Here is a 26,895-nt window from a genome sequence, read left to right on the forward strand (position 1 = left end):
GAAAACAGTGGGGCCACGGTCAGGTCACGAGGAACTGCAACATATTTCACGAGGTGAATGAGGACGGCGAATTGGTGATTAGTGCGACTAGCAAGGCTATGAAAGGCTGCAACATGCTTCCACAGCCGAAATAGCAGTACGAAATCGTACCATAGTAACTGATGTAGGATATTTATTTCAATGAACTTCGAAATGTCTGTGGAAAGGTTTGAATTCTGCTCTTTCTTCAAAGCCTATTATGATTTCAAATCATCCACCGCGTAATACGGAGCGGTTGATAAATGAATTCTTTCACAGTAGCGTAACGCTTTGTCGTCTCCAAAAAATTGCAGTGACAATCATAAAACAAAACACAACTTCATTAATTGTAACAGACAGTCAAATTGTGATCATCTACTGGTAAAATTACTCCGCCTCCTTACTAGTATCTCTGCGCCCAGTAAGATTTCCCCGTAATTGAACCCGAGCTCCCAAAGGCGGAGTGTTCGAATGATTACATCGCCCTTGGTTACAAATTAAATCATTTGACTCCAGATTTAGGCATTCATATGAATAACATAGCAAGCAATATCTTAAAACCGTGGACTAATGGCAGTTTCATTGGGTTAGAATCCGCCACCGCATAGTAATAAGCGTGCTAGTGAATATGAATTCCCAGCTGTCCGATCAGCTAAACTAACAGCCTTTTTGCATCATGTAGACTGATGATTTACATCAACAAACACACTGAATAATTTCCGTCGTTATTCAGAGCTAAATGCATAGTAGAAGAATCATATTGGCACTGACCGTACTCTGTCGCCTCGTGTCCTTAATGGAACTTCCACGGCGTAAGATCGTGATACATGCAGAAAAAAACATAAATTCTTGATATACTGATAATTTGGGGAGTTGAAGGTAATCGAGAAAATGCATATGAACACCAACTTATTAGGTAGCATTCCATATTAGTATACTCTGTACGTGGATAAAGGAAGTCGAAACAATTTTAGGTCTATTAGTCAAGTCGTTCCCAGATTCTGCTTCGACTGAGTATGTTCGGTGACATAATATCAAATGACACCAAATCGTCCTTTATTAACCCTGTATCGTCCCTTCCTGCCCTTTAATGGAATACCCACGGGTCATGGCTGTCCTAATACATGACAGAAGTTTGATTAGATTCCTAGCCTGTGGTAACCAATGCCGCTGTGGTAATCGCAGGTTTCCTGTTTCCTGCGCACACACCGAGATTATAGACTGAAGGCAATTGGGAACGGACACCGGGCAATTTCCTTGATCGTTTGCGTACTGATATCTGCAAAAATACCCAATTTTTATTTGACAATGTCAATTGAGACAAAAGTTATGAAAGGCCAATTCATGTTAATAGGTCAATTAACATAAGACCAAATGCATTCACTCTTAATAACAAACATTTTTTAGGTTAAAGTGTATACATGTATTATAATTAAAAAGGTCTTAAAGGGTTTTTTTCTGGCAACACGAATATGCACCCAATACAGGTTTTTCAGCAAAATGAAAACCCCCAATGGTTTTTCAGAATCTCAAAACCTTAAAGGGGCTTACATTTTACTAAAAAGCTTGTAAAAGGGGTTGCAGATTACTAGTATACCCTATCACAGCACTGGCCTATAGTGGAAGTCCGTGATCATAGCAACTCTATTTGATGCTGAATCCGATCCTACATACAAAGCCACAGCCAGAGAATCTATTACCTTAGCGCACTGTCTTCTATAACCGTTGTAATATCCCACAGAATTCAAAGACTGGCATATCTGCACTACAGCCATCTCACTTTGAGCCAAGATGTCCAATCTGCCCTGCTTAATCATTGCGAGGGCGACGGGAGATCTGTCATATTCGCCTCGGTTAATTTACGTGCGTATCTTTGGCTAGCAGCAGGCGGCACATTAAAATCATTGCCTTTATTAATGTCGACCAAGGGAAATGATCAATTGTTGCATGCTGGATAATGGTTTTTTTTCCTGTTTGGAATGATGCTAGCGCTGTTTTTACATATAAGCAGTGATTGGTTTGCGTGGTTTGTAAGCCTGCTGATGTCTTGAAGGGCAAACGGCGAGGGCATTGTTTTCATTGAGAAATATATCAGCATCGTTTTTGTGGTCGCAGCGCCGGGTCTCGATTCTTCGATCAAGATATGATATTGACGGCGTGATCGATTACATGTGCTGTGTTGGATTCGACTGCCCGGAGCCAGGACCTTGGAGAATTTTCAAAAAACAGTCCATTATATAGAAACACTAAGATATGTGGGGAACATGCAGTAAAAAATAACAAACGGTGCACCATGCAGTACAAGCGCGGACACCTCACTGCATGATCATGATCCCAGCCAATACTTTGCGTTTAACGACCAATGATTCTTGTGCTTCTGTTCATCTGCACCAGTAGTTGTTAGATGGAGTGATGAATTCAAGACGGCGTCTATAGTTTTAAGGTTTTATGTATCCGATCCATAAATGGTTACGGCAGCTGTTGCTTTAGATGACGTTGTTTAGATAATTCTTCCGTTAACGGATATGACCGTGAGGTCCTTACTGATCGAAAATATGCAGGCTACTCTTTCTCTTGTGGTTACAGAGATAGTGTAACGGTAAACCAACACCTATCTCGCTTAAGTTGAACATCTTGATGGTCAGAAACGTCAAGTCATAGTGAATGCGTGATATGTTAATGGAGTCGGCTTACAAACCTCACGAAATATGATAAAGGGTAGCTCTTAAAATCTTGGAAAACGAGGAATTCGATGTCGAGCGTTCCTCATTTAAATAAAAAAGGTATAGCTCTGCGAAATGGGTGCGGCAAACACATTGCAGCCGCAGCGGAACGACATAGAAGACTCGAAATGAAGTCCCGGAAATGCCCATGGAGAAATCGTAGGCCAGATAAAGCGACATGTGTTATTGAGTTACCTCAATGTCTTCAATGGTAAGCGCTTAGTCGTCACGTTATCTGCTTGCTGATGAGAGACACACACCTCATCGCGTGCAAGGAACCTCCTGTCGATCTCAGGTGGGAAAAATCCATTAAAATACTTAATACAATGTGTACTTGAAGACTCATCTCAACAAGACGAACGTTGAACGCTTGACTGGTGCATGAAGAGAAAATTTCATTTGTGAACGTCTTGCATGATTGATGTGATGCGAATGATACATAGCTGGGTGAAGGATGCGGTTCATTTCATCAATTTCCTCGTCACGATGACCTTGACCTTTATAAAAGTATCCATGGTCGCCTGTTATCAAATTGACCTTTGTTTTCTTATTGATGATGATTGCATTTAATGTTCGACATCATTCAAGGACAGTATAGAATAATATGTTTGCTTTCTCAGAATGATTAATCTTATAATGGCTATGTCATCTTGTTTCAAATGAGATCGGCCATTAAGAAAATGTACTCTCAGAGAAAAGGAGGATGTACTAGTCATGTTATATAAGGCTGCGTCTACGATAATTTTTCCTCAAAACGGAAATCTCAAGAAATCTTTATACAATTTTCTATACATGTTCCAGTGTTCAGTTAATCACCCCCTTAAAATCACCAACCTGCATTTATTGTCACCTCGTAACGGTCAATCGGGGACTGTATCACCCATTGTTGGCGGATTAATAAGCTATACAGGCGAGTGTCCATGATCGCAAGCCTCAGGTGCAGCAGCCCGATTCGAGGAAATAAAAGATACAATCATCACCATAGACAAGAGAGAAGAAAGCAACGGTGTCATTATCGGGGCAATCACATTAATGGTTTTCTTTTCAGAAGATGTGCACAGGTTCTCAACAGAGAAACGAACACTCTGCTTGTTAGTGTTCCTAAAGAATGGGGACGGGGAAGCACTGGGAAATGGGTTCATTCAGAAACTTTACACCATTTCAGCCTTACAAAGATAAGAAGCAACTGCCTTCCATTCAGAAGGTGGAGTTACGACTCGCCACAAGAAACGATCCTCTGATAGAGGAATGAATACGATATTGTTTTACCGAAAAAATATCAGCAGAGGTGATACCGTGGAGGAAACAGTGGAGAAGGGATATCAGCCCAATCGCTTCGCACCATGACCGGCGCCACCATGGCACTCTTGTTAAGTTGCATGCATTTCCAGTTCGAACGCGTCATTGATCTTTTCTATTCACTTCTGACCAGTTTGAAGTAATGGTTGAACCACTGATGTTATAAAGATGCATAGAAAATTGTGTGTTGGGACTCAACCTTTGGTGGTTCCTATAATCCTTAACCTCTAGTTTCTGTGCAGGGTCAAATTTCGAGAGAACTGGCCGCGTGATGACAGCCTATCTCTGTTAACAATCCCCCGGGTGATGGGTTATGGTGAGAAATTCAACACGTCTATATTATGATTGTAGTCTGACAAGGGAATGCGTAAGCAACTCTTGATATGAAAATAAAAAGGTGACGGTCCGTGTATACAAACGTAACGTTAAGCCATTATTTTCAAGGGGATTAAACATAACACTCGCGGCCGCCCTCAGTCTCAACATGGCACTTTTCTTAATGTCATTTGATATCAGCATGATTGAGAGACCAGGTCATTTCTGCTCCGATTACACGGCACATATAGGGTGTCACTGAAAAAATGGTAAAAAGCATTGTGATATCTTCGGAAATATTACAGCTCAAGTCTCTCTGACATTGATTCTTTGATTGTTTTGAAGCAGATTTGGTATGTAAGGATTGATGACATTTAATCGGCAGAGATGAATATTATGTTATCAATATTCTGTCTGCGACCGAATTTGCTGTACATGTAACAACAACTAAAGAGCGCATCGGTGGAGTTGGGAGAAATAATGTGGGCCTCCTACAGCCACTTCATTCATCGATACTCGACAAACAAGGCTAATGACTGTCGCCGGGGTCGGACTGAGTTACGGCCGAGCACCTGATTAGATGAGTGTGTGGATGACATGATAGTGTGCTCATGTGCTACCATGACACTGTTAAGTCGGCAGTGCTTGTCTTGTTCCACCGATCACACAGTGCAAAATATGTCATAGTTATTGTGCTTTTTCGCCGGAAGTCACGGAATTTATTTTTAACCCAATAGAACCCGACAACAGGAAGAATTTTTCGTATCGGACGCAACGACGGATTTTGCTTTCCCAACAGGTTTTACAGTTCTGTCTTAAAACGGTCGAATTGCCACGTCACAAGCCCACGAGGCTGCCAAAGATATGTGTTAAGGCGAAATAATAAGAAATTGAAACAGTTTTATATATACGTTTATTTCGTACTCATAAGGTACAATAGAAGTGCAAGGGTGCGTTACAAAGAAGGATGCATTACAATTTTGAATATGCAATTTGCCTACCTATGTAGGAAAGTCAATTAACGCATAGTTCAAACAGTAACCCATCAATCTCCTCCCTCGTTAAAATATCAAGGCCTGTATCCCTCCCACTCATCAATTCCCTAATTTGACCCGCAACCCTCTTCTGTTCTTCATTGTCACAACTGTCCCTCTCGCCCTTTACAACATCCCTTGTCATTGAACACTTACTTGGTAGCTTATACCTATCCCACCTGTATTTAGATACTAAGTAGTTAAAGCTTTTACCAATAGAGGACCGGCTTCCATTCTTAACAATTCCTTTACATAATCTTAAATACCTGTTATTGGACACAAACAAATTTACAAAACATTTGATGAAACGCTTTTTAATGTGTGATTGCACTGAAACATCATCTACAATCAGTGGAAGCAGAGCACTGTGTGTTCTATATGGTAGACGTAGTAATTTTCTGATACATTTTCTCCATGTAACAAAAACATCTTCAACACCATTAAAAGAAAGATCCCAGCCTTGATACCCATATAACGACATGCAGTGAGACTTGAATAACCGGTACTTGACAGGATAGCTCGCAAATCTGAATTGTGAAATTAGAATATTAGTTCTTTTAGTAAGATCATTAACGGTAAGATCATTTGGTAAGGGAAAAATGTCAAATTCAGATCACTTTACCATCCCGTACGCAGCGCATGTCTACGATACACTACCAAACAGTAAAGAAGACGTCCCAGCTTCAGAAACAATCTGATTACTAATAAGTCCCTATAATGTCCACAGGTGAGTAGCCATAAAGGCGTTCATGACAACGAAGCTATCAGGAATTATTGAATCCTTCAAATTCAACACAATTCACTTCACTCCAGGAATCATATCACGTTCTTCGTACGCCAGATTGTCCTGGTCAAATTCAGCCAACCTGGAAAACACCTCTCTACATTCTTTATGGGAAATTAAACATGATGCACTCATGTGATGTGGTAAGTTGAAGTTGGGAGAAGTTAAGTAATCAGGTTCCTGCATCAGGTTGGTGATGGCCGATAACAACCCTGACAATAGGACTGCCTCAGGCTCAGCTCGGCTATCCAGATCCATGATTGATGATCACATTCTGACGCACGAAATAATGGTAGCCAAGACGATAATGAACGATATTTGGAGTTGAGCGGAGTGACCGCTTTGGGCATTGTCAGATACGGTGTAAGCCGCGGTGAGAGGAGAGAGATGCAAAAACTCGATGGAGCAATCAAGGGAGCTGACAATAGCCCGAGAGATCAATGTCACCAACATAAGAGCGGCAATGGGAGAGAGAAACCATTACGACAATATGTAGGAATGCCATAGCATGTAAAAACACACGTCATTTGACGAGAATCTCGGACTTTTTTCAGTGCATATATACTCCCCGAGGATAGAACAAGGAGGCATAGGCTTTCCCCTGTAGAACTTGACACGATACTTTGAGAGTCCAAGCAGTTAACCCAACCCGAATTTACCTCCGGAATTCAAATACATATACCGTGCTGGCGGTCCTTGGTTCTCTATCGAGACCGCTCGTGTTCATGTGGATCAAAAATGAATATCCAAAACCCTGTTACAGCAGTGTTTTTACCAATGATATAAACTTACTCAGTAATCATAGATCTATAACGCGTAATCTACACCTCGAACAAATCAACATATCTTCCTTGTACTAGAATTGTACAAGGAAGTGTACTATAATATAAACGATCTTCAGAGCAATATGGCCTAAACTAGATTTAGCTCTTGGATAAGATATGCAGAGCAGTATGATATACATAGGTCCCTGGCCTGGTCAGGGATGATATTCCTATACGAAATTAAAAGGCTCTAAAATTGATAAATTGTTCTGAGTTTCGATCAGGGCGAAGCTGGCAACCGTCTTCTTGCCCCCCCCCCCTCCCGCGCGCTCGATTATCTCTGCTCAACTTAGGAAGTCAGATGGAACACCTCGATGTGATCCGCATAAGCCACGATAAAGTTATCATCTCTGACGCAGAAACTGGTGAAATTGGCCGAGACGACTTCATCGGAATGGAAGGATATTTCCTTCATCTTCTCTGCGTCACCCTCCTGGTCCAGGGTTTGGTAGACTCGGAGGACATCGACGGGATCACCGTCTCTATGGACCACGGCGAACATCTCGCCACCGTTGTTGGAGGCGCAGATATCCTTGTAGTTGAGGCCTTTTCTGTTGGGAGTGGAAGTCATCACTTCTAACCCTTGGACCGGACCCTGCCAGCGGAACTTCAGCATAACCTGGGCAGTTGAGACGAACAGAATCCCAGTAGACCTGCAGAAGGACATTCGCTTGGCGCAGACGATTCCGATATCTTGGAGCGTTTTCCCCGCTTCGTCAGCCACGAGTAGGCGGCATTGAGGGTAGCTGCCGTACATGATGAAGTAGTTGCCACGATCGTCTGTGTCGATGTTGGCGAGAGTATTCTGCAGGCTATGTTCCAGCTTGACCATGATGTCCTTCCGGCCTCCACCATTCGTAGATTGGACTCGGAGTATCGGGCCCTGCCTACGTAGGAGGATGATATTACCCGATGACGTGGCGACGATGTCAACAACAGGCTCAGATTCCCTGACGACAGTGCTTGGTGTAGATGATGGAAGTCCCCAGAAGTAGAGCGAATTTGACCCTGCGGGGGCATCGGGCTGGCATCCGAGTGCTGATATTCTGTTGTTTGGTAGGTGCACAACCTTCTTCAGATTGTACCACCCCATATTCCCCGGGAAACACAAGTCCATCTTTTTCGAAGCTGACTCGAACTCCCTGCTCAGGAATCCCAGTTCTCGCTCATTCGGGTCCGGCACGAATGCAGCAAATCGCGTGGTGATGTTCCTAAACGGCGCTGCCCTATCAAGGGTACTAGTCAAAGCTGACAGGCCTAACATGTCACGTTTAAGGCTATTCCAGCTACCGTAGGTTAATGCATCTATGGTCTTGTCGGATTTTAAACTTTCCCACTTCTCGGTTGCTGCTGTCATACGTTCTTGGATGGAACTCATTTCTTCAACTGTCCCGGTCATATCCTTGGAGTATATGTCCACCTGTTTGCGTAGATCCCAGATCAACTCGACTTTCTTCTCGTACAATTCACTCTCGCGTTCCTTAACCTTGCTGTACATTCCTTCAGCTACCTCCTTCTCACGCTCCAGTTCCTTGATGCGCTTGTCAATATCCCCGACATTCAGCCTGATCTCCTCCATCTCATTTTCAACGAAACCGATTGCCTTGTCCGCCTTCTCCGACACGGCTTTAATGACCGAATCCACCCTCCCACTCGCTTGGTTATAGATGTCATGCAGCTCACTTTGCTCTTGGTCAAGGCGGGTAACATTCTGCTGAAAGTCCGTAGCGACCTTTGCCACTTCGTCTCGAATATCAGTGATGACCTCACTATAGTTCTCGATGCGATGAGTCGATTCGGAGTGGTTGGATATCAAACAAAGTTGGCATATGGCACTCTGGCACGTCTCACAGAAGCTTATCAACGGCTTGTTGTGGGTTGAGCAGATGCCAATGACGTCATGCTCCGATGATGCAGCAACTGAGTTATGAGCTTTGACGCAGGCTTGGCACATGAAAAGACTATCGCACTGACGGCAGAAATGAGTTGCAGTGGCACGGCAGCAGGCTCCGCATTCTACAACAGGAACACTGGAAACTCGTAGACTGGTTCGGCAGATTCTTATGATGTTCTTCAAGGTAAAGTTATCCTTCAGTCCTTGGACTCCTTGCTTTGGAAGTGGGCATTTCGCACGGCAACAAGGACAGGGGAAATATGCGGCCTTCTTCGCCAAAAATGGTGCAAGGTAGGGCTTCAGGCAGCCTTTACACAGGGAATGTTGGCAAGCAAGAACCTTCGGCTCCTTGTATTCATCGCAACATATTGGACACTCGAATTCCTTCCTAAGGCTGCTTGAGTGGCGGCTCAAGCTCGCCGCCATCTTTAGTTGTCTTACTCAGTAGATTGAGGCCACTGTGCTCAAATGTTCTGAAAATTGATCATGTGGTGGAGTGTCCAGCAGTCATGGAACGTTTGAACTAAAAAGTTTCGTATTCAGTCTAATGCACAGCCGGTAATTTTCCGACACAGTCTTGTCCCGAACTAGCAGGTGTTCTAAATTACTTTCACTACACAAAAATCCGAAGAACTATATGGAAGTCAAGAATAACCGGTGTCACTTTTCTCCCTGATGAGTCCAAGACTTAAGATCTCTCTGACACACACAGTATATCGTTCACATGGCAAGGATGTCCGCAGCGGTCATGAACAGTTATGGTAATGATTTTGAAACGAAAATAAGAAACTTTGTTCACCGGTCCTGACTTTTCACCTCTTAAGACAAACAGCTCGCTGTCCAAAGGTATACCGTTAACTGAATTCTTCAATCTAAAGTCTCGGTAGAGAAGAACGGGTTTACTGTCAACTCCACTTAAACAGCTCGATCCACTGAAATTCAGTCCATATTCCAAAGACAAGTTATGCAAGTGTTGTACAGACACCAGTCCTGTATTCGAGATTACTGAAACTCACACTTATGACAGTTCTTAGTCCACAAGGATATCACGAAAAGCAAAGAGTAAACTGTTATCCACACTGCCTGTCTCTCAACGCCCCTTTATTTCCAACCAAACCAGTCTGGTCTAAGCCAATACGTTCGTCCAGAGCGACGCGCGCCTACTGATCGTGACCAATGCATCATTGCATGACTTCTTCTTACAGTACATTTCCAATGACCAATTAAATTCTAGATTTGTATACGATATATCCTCTTATATATGTTATACACAATCTGGAGCTTTGACATTTCAGACATGTTGACATCATTTCAATTCATTAAAGTTTCACGTGGCCGATCACAATATAGATTTAGGTCATAGTTCCTGCTCAACCTACTGGTATGATATCAAAATATATACATGTAAGCAAGTATAAGCCATCCCTACATAAAATGTCAACAGTGTACTCTCATATCCACGGTAACTTCCTTGTCACGTGTGTATGTCGAGATGCATTTTATTGCTTATATCAAGTATAGATTAAGATGTTTACTTCCTTTTATGGCCTAAAGGTAAAATGGAAAATAAATGGGAGGGTGTATGGACTCTGGTTGCTGGTATGGTTGGGGACTGAACGCTAGGCTGGGCGCTCAAGCGGTTTCACTTTGATTCAGCTAACCCCAGATGCTGCTCAGACTGGATGTTTCAATTGCCCCTCAGCTGCAACGGGAGTGTTTGAAAAATACATAGAAGCAATCTTGAGTGTCACATCCTCTGTTGGCCGATGATTTGTCATCCACTTTAGGCCTGGTAGCAAGCGTCCTTGGGCTAATTGATCTATGCAGAGAGACCCGATATTTGTAACTGAACTGAGTGAAAAGAGGGAACACACAATCGTGCGGTGCACAGTTTATCTCGTTGTCAGTTGGGGATGAACCCAAACCCATAACTACGTCAAACCATCCGTCTTTATGCCTTGTAATTGATGTAGGAACCGTCAAAGCCTTGTCGTAATATATTTTGAATCCAACGGGACTTATCATATTATTGCAACTTGACAATATCATACTCTCTGCTTTATTTTCGCGGACTTATGCTATTTCCGAAAATTGCGAAATGTTAAAACTCGATTGATAGAAGGTGATTTTCTGCGAAGGGGGTGTCCATTGGGTACATATACGTAAATTGAATCGGGGGAGTCAACTGAAATTTGGACGTCCATGAACCATTTGAGGGAAGCGAGGAGGGGGCTCGGCTACAAAAATCAACCCCTTCGTGCCTACCTGCTATAAGTGATGGTCGAATCGGGGGAAAGGCGTCATCAAATATGTCTTTCTGTCGTAGCAGCATTTCTCAGCTAAGCGCACGACGAGCGCCCATGAACCGTCATTATTCCTATATAGGCAATCATGGCTGGCAGCCGCACATCAATGAGTATCATCCCCTTACATGATCTACAACAATTACATTCAAGGCCCCGACACACATTGCTATCGATCTGAAGCGATAAACGAACACTTTGTCGGAGTGAAGGGATGAAATTCAATTTGGGTCACAAATAGCGTAATTGTAATGTGCCATCAATTATACGAGATGATAGTAGCTAAGATATCGGCATTTTTCATTGCTTCCTTACTAAAGGGAGAAAATAGGCATCGACGAACCATGCCGAGAGAATATCATTATACCCTTCACTGTCGCGGATGTTCCAGGAGTGAAATAATGAAGATGGCAGGTGGCGAAAAAGACTTTAAGTGTTATTTGCCGCCATGTCTCAAAGCGAAATTTAGTGTCGATGAATGCTCCATCACACCAAATAGATAGAAATATTATACCTTCATTTTGATCTTTATTGGTGAATTAATACTCATATCCTCAAGGAAGGAGTAAACGTTTGGACTATTTCCAGGACTCCATGATAACTATAGTAGACATTGTTCCGATAACGACCACAGGAGTGGCTGGTCTATATTCTTAGGACACATTCCAAGTGTGATGCTGTATAACAAGCACTTGTCACAAGTACCTCCATGGTAACACCTTCCCTTACATAAGCAACGAGCCCGCCAGAACGTTTGAAAACCCCACCAACGTCTAATACAGCCTGCAGCAACCAGCACTGATTGAATTACAGTCGAGTATGAGATAGTCTCTTTCAAGGACAAAGTGACGTATTGCCAATGCAGTACAATCTATGATCGTACGTTAAGTCATCGGCGTATCTTGGCTGACTTACTGGCGAGAGCAGAGCAACAAGTATATGTACTAATTGACAACTGAAACTTAGTATGCCAGAGATTTTCTTGTCGCTGGATGCCCAAACGGCCTGAACCAATAGATGATCGGACAGGCTCTCATTTTTCTCATTTTCACCCGAAGAACAACACTACATGTACATGTACATGAAATCACAGAGGTACCAAATCTCCGATGTGAGGATATACAATGTAGGGTTAAAGTGACTTACCTGAAATATTCCAATCGGTCTATACCGTTGCTCCTCTGCGTTCTTCAGCAACCACACTATAACGCCATAAGGACACCACAATATAACACCATTTGGATATTCCAAAACCTATCCGTATGATCCGTATAGTCAATAGAGAAGAATCCGTCGGACCACCTGATACTGGTATTCCAACGAGGGAACTGTTTTATACAATATCAAACATCTGGTTCGGAATGACTAATAATGGCCAATAAATTAAATGCCTTTCTCCGATGGCATTTTCAATTCGAATGCACTGTTTGTCTGCATGAGCACATTCATCGATGAACGCAAAATTGAACTGTCAGCCTCTGGAGGGCTGGAGGGTGGCCGCGGCAAGAATGCACCACACAGCCTCGGTGACAGGTTCGTCTAGCGCGGGTGAAGATGGAGTGCGCGCGCGCAGGTGTATAAGGTTTTATAGTGGGTAGATTTGGTAGAGAGGCTGTCATGGTTGTGGGGGTTGAAAAACTTCTCCGGGTTGCAAATTTGTGTTGGTCGAAAAAACATTAAAGGTATTCCAGAAGCTCAAAAACCTATATTACTATGTGTAGTCGCCGATGTATGGTGTATTTCTTTGAATATTACTAAGCTGTAATTGATTTTTGGTAATATTAAAAAAATACACCATAGATATCAGCGCCTGATAATGGATTTTTGATATAATGTGAACAAGTCGACAGAAGAAATGCAACGACAGCGGCAAGTGGAGAAGAAAAAAGCATTCACACTTAATAATTTTAATTATACGGCTTCTACTTTGATGACATTTGATCACGCCGATGGTGTGTTTTAACACTACATTCGTGGTTTTAACTACAAGAATCAGCACTTTAACAATTTTTCTTGCAGTATATTGCAATTACATGTATGTCAATCTTCTAAGAGACAATCCTTTGAAGAGTCAATCCTTTGGAGCTTATTTTTTAGATCCAAAATGATTCATGGTTAAATGGGAACAAGCTTTAAGTTGGGCTTTCAGAGGATGAGGGCACGACACCATTGATTTGCATGCGTTTTATGATTCAATCTGCAAATTGCCGAGGAAGCCGAGGAGGCTATTTTTCTGCCTCATTTCTTTGTATGGTGTATTGATAAAGCGTGATTAAAGAAGCAATCGGTGTGAGTGGGTTGGCTGACACGGTCATTATGGCTGCCAGACACCATGGAGGCCCAAGACAAAGATTGCTCCATTCGTTCGCCGCCGGAGAGGGGTCGCCGAGGAGTAATTTTGAACGTAATTTTGAACTGCTTCACACAAGTTGAGAACAACTCGGCCACCTAGCGGAGGTTTTACATCTCAGTTGTTTCAGTATATACCCGGCTAAAGGGACAAAATAACCTGCAAATAAGTTGGCATATTATCGAGCATACGTAGATTAATCAATATACATGTGGTCTTGGTATCACGCACTGAGAAAAAGTAGATAAACCGGACTTCATGAGAAACGAGACTTGCATACAAATTCCTATTGACGGAGGTGTGTTCAGGATACATGTAGATTGCATATCAATATCAATTTGTAATCAATTCCTTAAACTCGGACTGCAGTATGCAACGAATGAGGTTCATGCTCCAACTTCATAGTAAAGACCATGACCTTATCATGCCAACGATTTATATCTTGGTACAATGTATGATGTATTCTGCCCCATAAAACATGGTATTAAATTTCATAAAGAATTCCAAATCTTCATGACCGTGGTAAACATTCCTGCTTCTATCTCAAAGGTCAGTAAAGTTCAGACATTGCTTACTGCAGCCAAGTCGAATAACCTAATTTATCATTCCAAAGACAAAATCAAAAGTGGAGAGCGGTCATTTCCATTCAGTGCAAGGACCATACCATGTAACTCTCTCGTCACGCTTTAAAAACTCACCTTTTTAAAAAAGCTTTGACCTATAACGTTTTATCAATTCTTTGGAAACTTTTACAAAGAACTTATTTTAAATATTCGTGTTTTTTTTAATTTTCGCAATGGACATTTCAAAGGTTTCTAATCTCTGTACAGTTCCTTGGGGCAAGCCTAGAGCTTGAACTGGGTACTATAATATGTGCCTTGGGGCAAGCCTAGAGCTTGAACTGGGTACTATAATATGTGCCTTGGGGCAAGCCTAGAGCTTGAACTGGGTACTATAATATGTGCCTTGGGGCAAGCCTAGAGCTTGAACTGGGTACTATAATATGTTGGATTTTTATTACTCTATATTATAACATCAGATGGCAGTGTCAGTCGCTGACGCTGACGTGCCCCGAAGTTACATCTGTTTTGTTTATTAACGGAAGCTGTTAAGTCTTAACGTGAAAATGTTAATGGATTGCCTGAAAGAGATAACGTCCTTGAAGGCCGACGCCGTTCTTTAAAAATTTTGAATTTTTAATTGAATTTGAATACTTTCAATTGCGTAAATACATACTAAATATAAATGTCAGCATTGCCTTTGTGTAACAGATATACAAATACTATGAATACCAAGTTTCAACAAATTCATATTCATAATAACTTAACTACGGCATTGTGTATTTGTGGATTTCTATTTAACTGGACCACAAGTAATACGAACGTAGTACCCCTTTAATGATAACTCAACGTAACCGTTAGGGATAACGTGATTTTCGCAATTTTGAACAGAACAACAGGTTTTTTTCCATGAAGCTAAGTAGGATAATGTTCACACGTTCACAAATAAACCAGGCATTTGTTGTGTACCGGTGTGCAAGGGATAGTAGTCCTAGGGCTGATAGTCCGTGTAACAATAGCCCGCATTGCTAAATGTTTTGGTTAGGGTTAGCGGTACAATAGATCATGCTGCTTAATTGGTCAAATACAATGCTACCGGACTATGACTCCAGGGGGACTATATCCGCTGTCACACCGGTATTCATATAATCAAAAGATTCAGGGCCGTATTTAGAGGGGGCAGGGCGGCTACAGCCCCCCCCCCCCCCCTACTCACTTGTGTTTTTTCATGCATATTTTGGACGAAAATCTTGCAAAAAAGTAGGGTTTGCTCCCCAGAGTATTGCGTCGGAAACTGTACCATAACAAAATCATATTAACAGCATTCACCTGTTATCAGTGGCGATGCACAGGTTTTAACGATCAGCACAGAATCATGTATAGCTAGAACCAAGAATAAATCAAACAGCTTTCAAATTCACAATTCATAAATTATATTATTGCAGCTATCTCTTTTTCATCAAAACAAAGTGATAAAGAAGTCGCTGGTGAAACCTGCGCCGATGACGACAATAAAGACATCTGGTGCCAGCCAAGCGTAATTGTGTTTGGGGACGGTTAAAGTGGCACTCGCAGACTCAACCTTTTTTCGCTTTCCAGAAATAAAGAATGTTCGAAAAAAAGGCGTGGTATACATTCACATGCAGTAGATATACTTGACAGTTATTATCGCTGAAAGGGTGGATGTCGTCCTGGGTACCGACAAATGGTACCCAGGTTCTGGGTGCTGTTTGTCTAGTGTAATGGCACCCAGGGTGCTTATTGTCCAGTCGATCTCGAACCTGGGTACCATTTGTCGGCACCCAGGACGACATCCACCCTTTCAGCGTTATCAGTCGACAGGATAGGCGCGGCCTATCTGTGATGACGGCGCAAACGAGTGATAATAACCGCATGCGATTTATATCTCAAGTACCTCTACAAGTAGCGGCGACGCATCGTTTGCTTGCGGGAGATATCTGTGATATAAGTTGCTAATAATTATTTTTGGGATGTTTTTGGCCGGGGAGTTGCTACATTTTGAGCACAGTTATTATTGATTTTGGCGTTCAATCACGTATACATGTAGCACGATAGGGAGAAGACAGTCTCTCGGATATGTTGGCGGTGGTGGTGGTGGTGGGGGGGGGGGGTGTAATGATTGAGTGTGTTATTGACCAAGGCAATTCTCTCAAAAATTAAAACAACAACTTTGGAAGTGTTATCCAATAGGAATCAGTCTGCCACCAGCATCAGGGTCGTCAAATTCGCCGTGTGTTGCTGGCCTATCAGAAATATACAATTCTCATATCACATTATTAGAATGATTTCTGGCATGGCCTACATTATCGGGATAATGACGTCATTAGCACTGCAGCACACTAGCCTGCAGCACACTGGCGTCGGAGGCGAGGCTATGGCCAATCAGCTTGCGTCTTGATGCCACATGATTTCAAAATGGCAGCCTAAAGTGGCGGAAAAGACGCTACTGGACGCCAATTCCGGGCAGGTGTGCTCTGACCGGGATCCACTGGCCGCCAAATTTTGCGTCGAGAGGCGTCAGCCGAACGCCTCTTGTCGCCAAAGTTAGCGGCTAGTGTGCTGCAGGCTTTAAAGCTGCAAATTTCAAACATCGCTATTGTAACGCAAGACATCCTCAAGGGGGCAGTTCACTACTTTCGGGCTTCCCTGAAGCGTTGCAAAAATCTTGTTACGCAACAGCGTGCCGTAATCGGCTATCCTGCCTGCACACATCCGCGCGGCTGTGACATAACATGCAGTCACGGTAATACCTTGATCAATAGCACAGTGAGACCTTTGTGGTAATTATTGCGACAACATGGGGTTGTAGCAAAATAAAACCCTCAATGCCATGTAAAATGAAGAAGGATTGTTTAACATACATTATAGTATATACAAGTATAAGGGAATTTAGTTTTAAGACTGAACTGGCTGGCGTGAATGTATAAGAATCACCTGAATCGTGTATATAATCTCTGCTTTGGAGGTAAGTGATTTTTTTTCACACTATGGTTTACATGAAGAGCAATGCATAACACCTAATGCAACAAGGGTGTACGTGTATATCACGCGTTGATATCAGCCGCGAGAGGGTAGGGTGTGGGCTGAGCCGGAATTTTTTATCGCTGTCTGTTGGAAGTCACAAAAAAAACGTGTAAATATTTTGTTCTGCCCTATACATGTATTTGCTGGCAGTCAATATGACGCGGACCTTTGGCCAAGTAGGCCCGTATCAGTTTCTTTGTGTACCTTTTATGCAGACGGTCAAATCGAGTTCAGTCAGTGTCATTGCTCGTACCATCCACCTCGAATCTCTTTCTCATGATCGCGGGAAATGAACATTTGTTTAATCATGTTTAATCCTTGTTCAACCAGTGTTATTATTGTTGTAGACTTGGCAGTACAGCGCTATTGACAAGGCACACTCTTCCCGATGCGGATACTAATCAAATGGAAATACTGATATTTGTTCCGAATGCTAGGTGTACCCTGAATGACTTGAACCTGGGCGTTTATTTACAGCCGGACAGAGAACGGAAGTTCACAACAACATAATTTCCGAAGAGCTGCATCACGGCCAATCTGTCAGTGAACGTGCTCGGGAAACCTGAATAACGCATGTGCAAAATGTTTGTATTTTATAAAATGCAGAGCCATTCTTTACTACCAGGCATACTACATGTATATACCATTAGATGCATCATTCGCCAAAGCAGACATGATATTCACGCATATTCTCTCCGGCAGTTTTACTGTACATCATACGCGCAGTGTAATCGGACTGAAAATGGCCGCGACCACAGATTCACATTCACTTTGGCCGGAACATCCGTACTCTCACGATATATGGTCGGCTACGTACACTGCTCATTGCATGAATTATGCAGAGTCGTCCAGCTGTTTTTTTTTGCGTGGTGGCATGTTTTATGGATAGGTAGGACACCAAAGTGACAATGGTAGCCTATTGGTCTTCAATGCCAACGAAATCTATGAAATTTCGTATACATGCAGAGGAATACATGCATTGTAATCTCCAGTTTCATCTTATAGGAAAATCACTGAGTCGATTTCATTAATTGCTCGTCTGGTCGTCGACCGAGACCGGGCGATGTGTGCAGCTGCTCATGTTGCATAGCAGGTTTATATTTGACCCTGGCTTTGACAAAACTTCTTTGTATCCAATAACTTCCGCCATGCAAATACACCTTTTTTTCTCACAGTCCTTCCATCGGGTATAGCTTATAGTAATTGTCTAGATTTAGTTCCCGACATTCGAAACCGAAAGTAATTTCATTCATCAGCCTTCCTGGAATTTTTTTTAACGCTGAAACGGACTTAATTAAAAATGTTGATAAAGGCTTTCAGTTCCCAAAACAAACCACTTCGGCAAACATGATGGATCAGCAAAATACATGTACACTGTATCGAATAAATAGGTTCGCCCAGGGCAACAGATGAATACTTGTGTTTTCTTAGACATGTCATACTCAATACTGTGTCAACATATTGCAGTGTGTTGGCCAATACCGTCGGTAACATCACCCTGAGTATTATCAGACAGAAGTAACATGCATTCTCCGTTCATCGAGCAAACAAACACTCGACAATTGAATAGTTAAGTACAAGTTTATCCTATTGGGCGCAAAACGTATGAAATAGTGAAAGGAGGAGACTTAGGACTGATATTCACCGCCGATAAGTCGGCATGATGAGGGCAGAAATGAACCGGCCTAGAAGTGCCATGTTTCAGTCCAAACTTCCTGGATTGGATGGAATCTCATAGTTGATCGAGACCGGGGTAAGTTGAGGAATCGACTATTGCGATACTCTCTCTCGGTGTGCTTGTCCCTCAATGTCATCAAGAATCGGCACAGCTTCAGGGCTGGACAATGCAACAACTACAAACTTGATCGCAGCCTAATCGCATCTCCAATCACAAGTCAAAATTGCAGAATGAACCAGTCATGACGCTGAATATCTTCAGACTAGCCTTTTCTTCACATGACAAGAAAAACATTCTTTTGGCTTTGATAATTCATATCTGGCCTGACCTATATATGCATGTTTAATTCTGTCTATCTAGTGATAGTTACACCACTGAAAGTAACCATTGTGTTCTGTTGGCCACGTCCTGTGATATTGGCCCAGTATACATTTAGGCATGCCTATTCGTGCATGCAAGATTCCCTCCAATTTTTCATTGACATGCTGATATAAACTGCCCTCCAAACATTTACAAAGTATAAGGATTATTTACTACAGTTGTGAGTGTATACTACAGTTGTGAGTGTATAAAGAAAAGGATAGCTAAAGGATAGCTAGATGTCTTGTCACTGAAGAGAAATTCGGTTTATCAAATTGTGTGGGTGATCTACAACCAGTTATAGGCTTAGGCCTTTACCGTGTTTACGTGGGAACATTGGTGAAATTGGAGTGTGGGTGGTGCTTGTGCTGGATGGAAGCTCGCATTTCTTATTCATCTGCGAGAAACTGGAGCTTTTGTAAGATTACCTTAAACTTCTGTTGGCCTTGGGTAAAAAAATAACAATACATGTAGTTACAGTTGCAAGAGCAGCGACTTTTCCTCACGTTGCAAGATCGAGTTTCCACGATATCACTATCAGCAATGGAATACTTCCCACATGTCAAAGTCGTCCTGTGTGACTGGTGGTGAGTATCTTTATTATCTCTGCTGCATGCCTGTTGTCGTTCACATCAGGAATTATTTGTGACGTCACAGTTATATCATCCAATTGGACATCAATACACTTAACTTGCCAAATATGTGAAAGCCTGAAGTCGAATTGTTTTGTATTGTATTACGTTGTATTACTTAGGCCTATAAAAAGCCCCTTTTTACTTTTTACGTTTCAAATTGAAAACGGATTTGAGATTATTCATTTATATAAAACAAACCATGGATATGAATTTCAACGATATAAATTTGGAAACAGGGTTGTGTCTCGATTTTCATGGTGTTATTTTAGCTATTTTGCCACTCGTTATTATAACTTTTAGTGGATCGGACATTGGACTGATGAGGCAGGCTCGAGATATTGCCCAAAATGTATATTCATTCGAGATTCATGATTGCCGCAAAAAAGCATTACATAATTCATATCTGTAGTCAAACAATACTTTCCCCACGACAAGTGGCTTGATATAGCGTGTTTAGAAATCAATGTTCTCCCAACATATATTATAGTTATATCTACATGTACCAACCGATAAAGGTCTGATAAGACCATGCACGGCGGCGTGGAGCGCACTCGAGACGGACGTTTTACTGCATGAATAACCGTGAATTTGCGTGTTGGTATACATTTGTCGATTTGCATTGGTGGAAAAAGGAATCTCTCTGGAATACGTTATAAATCTCGGACAACTGCTTTATCTTTCTCTACTGTACTCATTACACTCTTTGTCAGTGAATCGGGGATTCAGGGCGATGACGTCTCAACAGTCGATCGCAGAGTAAGTGGTCTGCTATCTCGGGGTCATTGTTTTGTTTGGTGTCCTTAAAGTTTCATGGAATGTATGTGTTGCAATGCATGTAGAAGTCGGTAAGGTTTTATCACCAAATGTAAGCCGGGTTCGACTAAACAGTTCCGTCTACACTCTACAAGGCTTTAGCAGTCAATGACATGATGACTGAACTTCTCCAGGCATGTTGCCGTCGTCATCCGAAGGTCTCTGCTTGTGGTAGAAGCACTTTGACGACAGTCTTTTCATGGTTTTTAATCTCGATTTTAGACACTAAAACTGTGACAAATACGTGTTTTACTAAGCAAAGCATGTGACATATCCAGGAGATCAAGGAATGCCCTTAAATGTAATTCTTCATTCGTCTAAAATTTTCCCAAAAGATTTTATTTCAACGAATTTGGATTGTTAACCAAGTTCTTCAACGTACGTCATTTGCGACGTCGTGTATAAAGCGATGTGACCTGGTCTGGTCTGGTTGGGTTTGGTACAGTGTAAACTATTACGATTCCGTTCTGCTCCATCAACTTGTTTCCTGATGTTACACTTGACTTAAAATGTCTACTGGCGTTACAATAGTAGTTATGTCAAGAAGGGGCTTCTCGTACGGTGGAATGATGTGAAGTATCTCTTCTGGTAGCTTTCGTAGCTGTGTCATAGGCTGAAAGTAATAATGTGTGTGATGCTAATGTACTGTAATCGGGGAACAATGTAATTGATTTTCTACTAAGTTCTGTGGACTAAAACTGTAAGTATAATATAAATGAATATGAAATATATGAATAGACTATATAAATAAAATAAGCAGAGCGTAGCAGTAAACATGTACTTATTCTTGCCGATAATTTTTTTATTTGAAAAAGGGTGAACACGGTTGACCGTTATTTTTACAAACACAAACTCCTGTTTATGCCAAAGCTTTATGAATAGGTAGCTATATCTTTACTATTGATACCTTCACAATCACGAATGACTGAGTCGCCTATAGTCTTCAAAGTTGTCAACTGTCGCCTTGGAACCGATTTTAGGTTAGCGTTCATTGCCCTTATTCCTGGCGTTTCAGTTGTTGTCCATCGCCTACTTCTCTTTATCATGTAAACCCTGTAGTTGTTCGGGTATTTTCTGAACTTTTCCACGGTGTTCAAGACAAGGTTCCTACAATGTTGTACCTGCTGTAACCACGGCAAACAAACCGCGCTGCTCGTCGTTTGACTATTTCTGAATCCTTCACACTTTTAGTTATCATATGTATGGACGGATTCGATGCTGCCATATTCTAATCTTCCTAGTGACTGGTGATAAAAAGTGTCTTCATTTTATCTCTGCAGGGCCAAGTGCAGTATCATGCGACTAACTAAACTGCTGTTCCTCGGAGGCCTTGCGATGGTCATGGTGTTCATTTTTTCCAGTCGCTACCTCGTGTCCGCGCCAAAGAGAGGTAAGATACTCCAGCCGCTGACTTAAAAGGTCAATTTCGCGTTATCCCGGCCTTTTTCTATTGTGTAGTGCGTTTTAATTTGCATTCGATACGTGAATTCTGTCAGCCATAGCTATTGAATAGTAGACAGTTTTAGCTATGAATTCGTAGAAAATACCCTCTGAAGACCGCGGATTGAACTCTCAAGGTGACAATTGCAGAAGTGGCTCACTGAGAGTGAGAAATACAGGTGATGAAGTCTGTCAGTGCAGTACAATGTACGTAACTAAACAAGCCATCGCACAAGCAATGCTGGCGCTCCAGGAAGTTCAGAATATTCAAATATACATGTACATGATACATATAATTTACCATCATTGTACGGCTGGACATGGACATGTAGAGCTACCTGACTGAGTGTGTTGCCTTGGAAATCCATTGTTTACCAGAATCTCTAGTCTAAACTCTTACCATTCTTGTTCTTATCAGTGCAATGGATCGCCGCGGCGGACCTGGCCCAGCTATTTATTCCACAGAAACAAGAGATGGCGGTACGATCTCACCAACGTAAGTAAATACAAATGTATTCATCATCGTGTGACGGACAACCAATTATTACATCGAACCGATTAATTTGAATGTGCAAACTTATTGCGATAATGTACAGTGACGAAGCCCGTGATTTTTTTCACTGAGATCCTTATATTGTGAAAAGGAGCTTTCGCCGCAGATCTAACTTGGTAAATGCCATATCGTAGTAGAAAGGCAGTTTTCGAATTATTACGAAGTTCACAATGAAGTCAAAGAAGTTTGTTTTAAATATGACCATATTGTTGGTTTATTGACGACAGAGGTGAATGCATCTCTTATAAGTGATCTATGAACGCAGCGCTTAAGTTGCACAAGCTTTGTAATAAAATTAACGATCCTGAACAGCGCCGTCGATCCGGAAGAGAAATTATCTTTGGAGCAACCTGTATTAAAATGGGAGTAAAAAAGTGCCATCCAAGAATCCGAATGGCTTGGGTGATGGTCAACATGAGTATTCGTGGTCACTGTCAAATAATAACGGCGTGTCAGTATCATAACCATTATATTGCAGGTGTCGATTCTGAAGTCAGCATGGCCGACGCTCTTTACAAGAAAGTTCGAATCTTATGCTGGATAATGACGGCTCCAAAAAACCTGGAAAAGAAGGCCAAAGCCGTTTACGATACTTGGGCAAAGAGATGCAATATTTTCCTGTTCATGAGTTCGGAGTCGAGCAAAACGTTACCAAATGTTGTTGCTTTGGATGTGTCGGAAGGACGTGATCACTTGACCATGAAAACAATGAAAGGGTTCCAGCATGCTTGGGACCATTACCAAAACGAGGCAGACTGGTTCATGAAAGCAGACGACGATACATTTGTCATTGTGGAGAATTTACGGTATCTATTGGCGCATCACAGTCCAGAATCTCCTGTTTTCTTCGGTCACCATTTCAAGACGATCGTGAAGCAAGGTTACATGAGTGGAGGGGCAGGTTACGTCCTTAGCAAGGAGGCTCTCCGGAGAGTAGTCACGACTGGCATTCCTAAGAATATGTGTAGGAAGGACCACGGGGCTGAGGATGTCAATATAGGCGATTGCTTGGAGAAGTTAGGAGTCAAGCCAGAACTCTCTATTGATACGTACCGGAGAGAAAGCTTCCATCCATTTAACCCGGGCACACATGTCGGAGGAGGTTACCCGGATTGGTATTACAAATATACCAAGTACGGCTCAGGCAAGGTATGTGCTCACTCAGAAAATGGCGAACTGCTATCATCAAGCATTTCGTGATAAAACAAATCACAGACAAAACTTTCCTTACATCATCTACGTAATGGCTATTCTACTATCACCCAAAAACTGATTTAGTGCAAGTTGCAGGATTCAGTCTGTGATGAGTAAGAACTATATTTCCTGTTTCTGCACTATTAAGTTGTAATTGATCAAAATACATGTATACATTACAGACCAAGAATTTGTTGTTAAGTGACGTAATACACAAATGATAATGCGTGGCCTACCCGGTATCACTTGGAGATAGAGAATCGCTAATCGGTGTACTTTCGTTGTTTCAATACTTTTTCTGTCTTTCAGGGCAAGGATTGCTGCAGCGAATATTCCATTACATTCCATTACATTGACCCGAACACCATGTATATGTTGGAGTTTCTCGTCTACGGACTAAAGACTTTTGGCGTTAATGAGAAATTCAATTCGTCGCTTGTCAACTCCCTCTTCCAACACGACAAGAAGACTCCTTACATTCAGACTGTAGCAGTGCTTCCAACTAAAAAACCGGAATCAGCAAAATCTGCCTTAAATACCGACAAAAAGGTTCAAATGGAAAAAATAAAAGACTATCTGGCTAAGAATAATATCAAAGTAGTGCAAAAGGCTCAGACCCAGAAACCTGGTGTAAAGCTTGCCAATGACAATAGTACTGCCAAGAAGGCAAAACGGTAAGGGGGCAGAGCCGCTGAATGTGGAGATAATTATATATATGCTGGTGCAGGCGTGATACGCCTGGTGGGGATAGGGAATAGGAATAGGCAATAGGGAATAGGGAATAGGAAAAATAATTCTAAAATGTTGACCTTGAGGCACTTCGGAAGCCGCCATTGAAATAAATGACGTCACTCGCATCACCAGTATAAGAGCGCCCCTTAGGTCACGTGACCAGTTGTCCAATCCTCCTTGACCTGGCTTAAGGTAAGATTAGAATAATTGTCGTGCTGATCTATCAAGACCCGATATACGCTCTTATGATTAGATATTCTGTCGAGCCTTCAGTGCAAAAATACTTAACCTTCCACTTGGGAAAACAGACTTGAGCTACTTTAGGAGATTTTCTTAAACAGCGTGCATGGAAGGCATCAGTTACCTACCAGTACGTGTTTTTCGAATCTGGTGAGGTTTCAGAATGAACTATTTGCTAGCAAGGATTTAAGTTTTGCTGTATTTACTTGGGGGTAACTTCTCCCTTAAAGGCCTTTTGCACCGTCCGAAACTGCTGATTCTTTCATGTGCCTTTTAATGTTGTCTTCTCTCTTGGAATATTTGATGACAATTTTTCACAGAAAGTATAACAATCATTAGGAATTGCTATTTGTCTGCCCTCTGAAATATTCTTTGGACGGGACACGAAGTATGTTGAACACTGCTGATTCTTTAAGTTGATCAAATCGTTTTCCATTGTTTCCTCCATGTTGAAAATCATGGTCTATCTATGGCCAGCTGCTGCTGTTGTATAGAAACACCACGCACGATGATATCATCATACCCACTGCCGAAGAGCGAGTTCTGATGACATGCATTTTGTACATATCAATGGATCTATGATTATTTTAATGAAACTTATAATATATGCAAGAACGGAATACAATCATGTAGTTGATGTAACTTCTATTGAATACGTGATTAAAAAAATATCTTTTCAATCAAATTGACTTGTTGTGGTTTGTGAATAGATCGAGGAGCATACTGAGAAACGACAAGAACAAGACTAACGAAACGGACGCAGTAGATCGGCCTCGGCCCTCCTCCATAGGAAGAATATATACTTGTAGGACGACGACAGGACTGCCCCGGGAGTCCACCGAAGGCTGGCTGTCGCATGGTGGCGTTAGAGCATTCGTGTGACTGCATGCTCGGCCTCTATATATCTATCACCCCGGTGTATATTGCAGACTTTGCTGGGTACATGTCCTCTTTTCTCACTTTGCGGAAAATAAAAGTTGGCTGACGAGACAACAAAAGCGTGGAGGGCACAAAGGTTGAATGCTACTGATTGTGGTGTTTGCCTCGTTTAGTCACCATGCTTTACAACACGCACCCTTTCTCACCCAGGCTGCCTGGCTCATCGCTAATAACCCAGTCAGTCTTGCAGTGGGGAATCCTTCTAGAAGGAAAATGAGACCAAGATACCATCTAGATTCAGTCTGACCAGCAGCTCCCCAAATCACGGAACCAATTTTGTGACAGTGAGCAAGGGAGTAATATTTCAGCGTTGTTCCGATTCAGTTCTTCTTTCTTCTCGAAATACTCACGACTCTCGTCACTAAAGTGGCTCTCAAACTGAATCTACCCGACCGAATCTTGTTCTTGTCATTTTTTTCGGTCAAAAGACTCTTCATCCACTGGTGTATACTGGTGCTTTGTGTCTGAGAGTGGTGAATTGTACGTGTCCGAACAAGGTCTTGCATGTCTACAGTTGTCACACGGAAGTCTCTAAAAGCCGCTATAAAAGCTATAGGCCTACGACTCGCCACTCTCCCTCAACGAGTCTTCTAAGCAGCAGTTTGGGACGTCCGGTTATAGTACATTGTATCTGACAATAATGCGACGTGTCTATCATGCAGGTTTGCTGTAGAAACCATCGCCCTAAAATACCTTTAACGTAAATGTTTCTTGGGTGGCGAACATAGCATACGTCAGAGTAACAAAAACGCATGCCGATCCACCGTCGTTGTGCGTATATCCATCATATTCACCGCCGATTAGTCGGCATGCAAAAACGATCCATAGATATATGCACACGAAACGTACGGTGGTCGTCTCTAACTGGAGGATGACCACTGATGGCGCTACAGGTGTAACGTTTCTGAGTGTGTCCCCTCATTGTTCGGGACGCTGAAAATTATATTGACAAGGGTTTCTTTTTACTTTTCTCCATTAATTGAAAGGTTGTGGTTTCTCTAGCTGTCTTTCATGGAACACTGGGTCAGTCAGCTACATTTATGTAGAGTGATGGCTGGGGTTCATTCAATTTCAGTACGCCAGTGGAGCTTGTCTTGTGTATTCGGACCACCGCTTTATGGAGGATTGAATCATTTTAGCGTCTGCCTCAGAAGGCATTAAA

General features: G+C 42.1%; 3 protein-coding genes across 6 annotated transcripts in view; 1 reads left to right on the forward strand and 2 right to left on the reverse strand.

Moving 5' to 3' along the window:
* Positions 1–12,696, reverse strand: part of LOC135492828 (uncharacterized) — a 48,048-nt gene extending 35,352 nt beyond the window's left edge. The window contains exon 1 of one of the 2 annotated variants that reach the window (XM_064779513.1): positions 12,341–12,696. The gene's annotated coding sequence lies outside the window, so the exon portion shown is untranslated. Of the gene's footprint in view, positions 1–11,156; positions 11,276–12,340 lie in introns of those variants that run through there. The other variant, XM_064779521.1, reaches the window with a different exon arrangement.
* On the reverse strand, positions 5,255–10,120 carry LOC135492822 (E3 ubiquitin-protein ligase Trim36-like). The gene has a single exon (XM_064779475.1). The coding sequence runs from the start codon at positions 9,315–9,317 to the stop codon at positions 7,287–7,289; it is 2,031 nt and encodes a 676-aa protein (XP_064635545.1). The 5' UTR covers positions 9,318–10,120; the 3' UTR covers positions 5,255–7,286.
* Positions 12,697–19,256: 6,560 nt separating the features above from the next.
* On the forward strand, positions 19,257–25,467 carry LOC135492850 (glycoprotein-N-acetylgalactosamine 3-beta-galactosyltransferase 1-like). Of its 3 annotated transcripts, none has more exons than XM_064779529.1 (5): positions 19,257–19,774; positions 21,916–22,025; positions 22,494–22,571; positions 23,107–23,777; positions 24,132–25,467. In XM_064779529.1, exons 1-5 carry the CDS (start codon positions 19,731–19,733, stop codon positions 24,498–24,500), a joined length of 1,272 nt encoding a protein of 423 aa, XP_064635599.1. In that variant the 5' UTR covers positions 19,257–19,730; the 3' UTR covers positions 24,501–25,467. The 3 variants fall into 3 exon arrangements, with proteins under 3 accessions (XP_064635599.1, XP_064635617.1, XP_064635609.1); XM_064779539.1 differs by lacking the exon at positions 19,257–19,774 and adding an exon at positions 20,316–20,578; XM_064779547.1 differs by lacking the exon at positions 21,916–22,025.
* The last annotated feature ends 1,428 nt before the right edge of the window (positions 25,468–26,895 follow it).

The sequence above is a fragment of the Lineus longissimus genome, chromosome 1 (assembly GCF_910592395.1).
Source record: "Lineus longissimus chromosome 1, tnLinLong1.2, whole genome shotgun sequence".
Lineage (NCBI taxonomy): Eukaryota > Metazoa > Nemertea > Pilidiophora > Heteronemertea > Lineidae > Lineus > Lineus longissimus.

Bases quoted from the DNA above. Each gene is read 5' to 3' on its own strand.
- LOC135492822 (XM_064779475.1), bottom strand. From the start codon at position 9,317: ATGGCGGCGAGCTTGAGCCGCCACTCAAGCAGCCTTAGGAAGGAATTC.
- LOC135492850 (XM_064779529.1), top strand. From the start codon at position 19,731: ATGGAATACTTCCCACATGTCAAAGTCGTCCTGTGTGACTGGTG. The intron at 22,572-23,106 runs GTAAGTAAATAC...ATTATATTGCAG, and splicing joins GGCGGTACGATCTCACCAAC to GTGTCGATTCTGAAGTCAGC. The intron at 23,778-24,131 runs GTATGTGCTCAC...TCTGTCTTTCAG, and splicing joins CCAAGTACGGCTCAGGCAAG to GGCAAGGATTGCTGCAGCGA.